Raw genomic sequence first — 376 nt, forward strand, 5'->3', positions numbered from 1 at the left:
TTGACGTTCAACTCACTACACTGTTTTGGAAGACCTACAACCAAGATGACGGCCATCATTCATAGAAGCAGTAAGTGTCAACGGAAACTCCATGGAGGAGACAACAATGAAAATGAAAATAGAAAATGAATTAATCTGAAAAGAAGTAACATTGCTTTTAGATAATAAGATAAAGAGAAAAAATGATCATACACGAGCGGAAGTCAAACATTAATAGTACAGTGATGACTTCGCGATGTTGGGGTAAAACCACGTCGACACTCCTTAAAAGTTCTCCTCTGCATCCTCCTCATCCTCCAGAGTTCACAGGCTATGACGTCGAACCTTGCATCCGCTCTGACGTCTGCCAGCCTTGTTGTGACGTCTTTTTAGGACT

General features: G+C 41.2%; 1 protein-coding gene across 1 annotated transcript in view; it reads left to right on the top strand.

The window, feature by feature from the left end:
* LOC119581719 (nuclear factor interleukin-3-regulated protein-like) overlaps positions 1–376 on the top strand; it is a gene marked incomplete in the record, with an annotated part of 10,582 nt that continues 10,206 nt past the window's right edge. Inside the window, 1 exon segment of the mRNA XM_037929844.1 lies at positions 1–70. Coding sequence (XP_037785772.1) covers positions 46–70 — 25 coding nt within the window.

The sequence above is a fragment of the Penaeus monodon genome, chromosome 15 (genome assembly GCF_015228065.2).
Source record: "Penaeus monodon isolate SGIC_2016 chromosome 15, NSTDA_Pmon_1, whole genome shotgun sequence".
Taxonomy (NCBI): Eukaryota; Metazoa; Arthropoda; class Malacostraca; order Decapoda; family Penaeidae; genus Penaeus; species Penaeus monodon.